The 2,639-nt window shown below is 66.2% G+C and overlaps 1 protein-coding gene across 1 annotated transcript in view; it reads left to right on the top strand.

Moving 5' to 3' along the window:
- Window positions 1–6: 6 nt before the first annotated feature.
- Sema6b (semaphorin 6B) overlaps window positions 7–2,639 on the top strand; it is a gene marked incomplete at its 3' end in the record, with an annotated part of 9,683 nt that continues 7,050 nt past the window's right edge. Inside the window, exons 1-5 of the mRNA XM_048810915.1 lie at window positions 7–130; window positions 280–403; window positions 1,948–2,008; window positions 2,117–2,179; window positions 2,502–2,579. Of these exons, the coding sequence (XP_048666872.1) occupies window positions 10–130; window positions 280–403; window positions 1,948–2,008; window positions 2,117–2,179; window positions 2,502–2,579 (447 nt within the window). The remainder of the gene's footprint in view (window positions 131–279; window positions 404–1,947; window positions 2,009–2,116; window positions 2,180–2,501; window positions 2,580–2,639) is intronic.

Below are 2,639 nucleotides of genomic sequence, written 5' to 3'. Positions count from 1 at the left end.
GCCCTCGCCATGCGGACCGCGGGGGCGCCTCCTCCCTGCCCGGCCCTGATGCTCTTGCTGCTGCTACTGGGGGACTCCCAGGGCCTCTTCCCCGAGGAACCGCCTCCGCTCAGCGTGGCCCCCAGGGACTGTGAGTGGGAAGAAGGGGACCTTGGGGGAGGTCGAGCCCTGACAGAGGCTCTTGCTTCCAAATTGGGTCCCCTGGCCCTACCAGGAGGGGCGGCCCCAAGTCAGGAGCCAGTCTAGAAGGGGCGTGACCCCCGTCCCACCTCTCCCTAGACCTGAGCCACTACCCCGTGTTCGTGGGCGGGGGGCCTGGGCGCCCGAGCCCCGTGGAGTACACCGAAGACCTCAACATCCAGCGCGTGCTGCGGGTCAACAGGACGCTGTTCATCGGGGACAGGTACAGGGCTCTTGGGGCAGCGTGTGCAGGGGTGGCTTTGCCTGACCGGCCTGCTGTGTGGCCAGGTTGTGTGACCTTGGCCTTCGAGTGCTGGGTGGGACTGGCTCGGGTGTGTGAAGGTGGGGACAGTCCCTGGCGGTCCACCATGGTGGTAGAAGGCTGTCCTGGGGTGGGAGGCCCAGTCAGCCAGGAACTAACCACACAGACGCCATGGGGATGGTCAGGAGGGCTTCCCTGAGCAGGTGACATTGGGTGGGACCTAAGTGAATCTTCATCCAGGGGCACCTGGGGGAAGGGTGTTCCAGGTGAAGGGCAGAGACTGTGCAAAGGCCCTGGGACAGGGTGGAGCCCAGTCTGCTGGAGGAACGGCGCGGCCCTAGTGGCTGAAGCGGAGGGAGTGGGGAGGACAGGGCGGTCAGCTGGCAGAGGACCCTGTGAGCAGTGGGAGGACTTGGGCTTTGCCCCGAGGACAGTGGAAGTCATGGAGGGAAAAGAGAGGGGTCCTGGTTCAGGAGGTCACAGGTACCCTCTGGTGCCTGCTGTAGGGAGGACAGACTGGGGACCAGGGAGCCCAGCGTCTACTGGTCCAAGCTGGCAGCACTCGGGGCTGGACAGGGAGACGCCCTGGAAGGAAGCACGGCCTGGGGTCAGCAGGGCGTCTGGGCACAGCCTGCAGGCATGGCAGCCAGAGCTGTGTGGGACCAGGAGGGGAGGGGGCCGGTGTCCAGGGGTTCCTCCCAAAAAGCGGCCTGAGCCCCTAGACAGACTCGGGAGGTACAGGGTTGGGGTCTGTCAGACGTGGCCTGGCCACGTTGCCTATGTGACCCATGAACCCCCCCAGACATCCAGGGGCAGCTGGACCCCGAGGGTGCACCCGAGGAAGCGCAGGGCTGGAGAGGTGGGAGCATGGGCATCGGCTGGGCGTCACGGGGTTGTGGACAGTTCCTGAGAGTGGACGGGGCTGCCCAGGAGGGGTGTCGTGGAGGAGGGAAGAGTCCCCAGTCCTGGGCCCACAGAGGAGAGGGGAGGCAGGGAGCGTCCCAGAGAGTCCAGGCAGCCAGGAGGGTGGGGCACGGGGGCTGCTTAGGAATGGCGTTTGCAGGAAGAGGGTGACCAGCTGGGCCAGAGGCCTTGAAGAGGACGAGGAGGGTAGACAGGTGACCGCTGTAACGCTGAGAGGTTAGAAGGACCAAGGGCACGTGCCCGCAGAGAGACAGTCCCTCACCCTCACCCCGGCTCTTGCTCTGCCACTCCACTCCACACAGGAAGTGAGCCGAGGCGGGCGTGTGGGACAGTCTGTCTGGGGACACGTGCCCTTGGTCCGCTGAGGTGGGACATCCGGGCATGAGGTGGCCTGCGGTGTGAGTGGACCCGTTACAGGTGGGATTGGGCCATTAGAGGGTCCACTCGGTGTCGGACATGCTCGTGCCAGAGGGGCTGGCGTGTGCCCGCATGTCACCTGTTGGACACCAAGTTTGGGGGAGAGGGTGGAATGGGGGAGGGATGGGGAGACCTCCAACCTGCCTGCCTCTGCCCTCTCGCAGGGACAACCTGTACAGGGTGGAGCTGGAGCCGCCCACATCCACCGAGCTGCGGTACCAGCGGGTGAGGACGGGGTGCAGGCCCGTGGGCAGGGGGCCGGGACCAGGGGTTCCCACCAGCATATCTGGGCTGTTGGGGACCCCGCCCCGCTCACCAGCTCTCTGCCCACAGAAGCTGACCTGGCATTCCAACCCCAGCGACATAGACGTGTGTCGGATGAAGGGCAAGCAGGAGGTGAGCGCGTCCCTGGCCACCCCCAGGCTCGGCCCCGCCCAGGGTAGGACCCTGAGTTTGTGCCCAGGTGGCCACCCTCCCGGCCGCCCTGACCAGTCCACCGTTGTCCAGCACATGGCCACACGCCTCTGCTGCCCCGACCCGCCCTGGCCCAGGGTCAGGGCTCCTCCTTCGCCAGGGCTCGAACCTGCTGTCTCCATGGTTATGCTCAGAGCCTGAACACGCCCCCAAGAGGGTCTTCCGTTGTGGCCACGCCCACATTCCTGACCTTGCCTCTGCTGAAACAAAGTATCTCCTTGTCTTGGCCCTTCCCTTGTCCCAGCGGCCCTCCGTTCAGCCCCCACCTGGTCCCCAAGCCTCCTGGCTCTCCTCCCTCCAGCCCCGGCTCCTCCCCCCGACCTAGCCACGCCCACCACGGTCCTAGCCACGCCCACACTGGCCTCCGCTCCCCCCACTCTAG

The sequence above is a fragment of the Marmota marmota genome, unplaced genomic scaffold (assembly GCF_001458135.2).
Source record: "Marmota marmota marmota unplaced genomic scaffold, marMar, whole genome shotgun sequence".
Classification (NCBI taxonomy): domain Eukaryota; kingdom Metazoa; phylum Chordata; class Mammalia; order Rodentia; family Sciuridae; genus Marmota; species Marmota marmota.
Note: the sequence above shows the minus strand (reverse complement) of the source record. Positions and strands in the feature narration are given on the sequence as shown.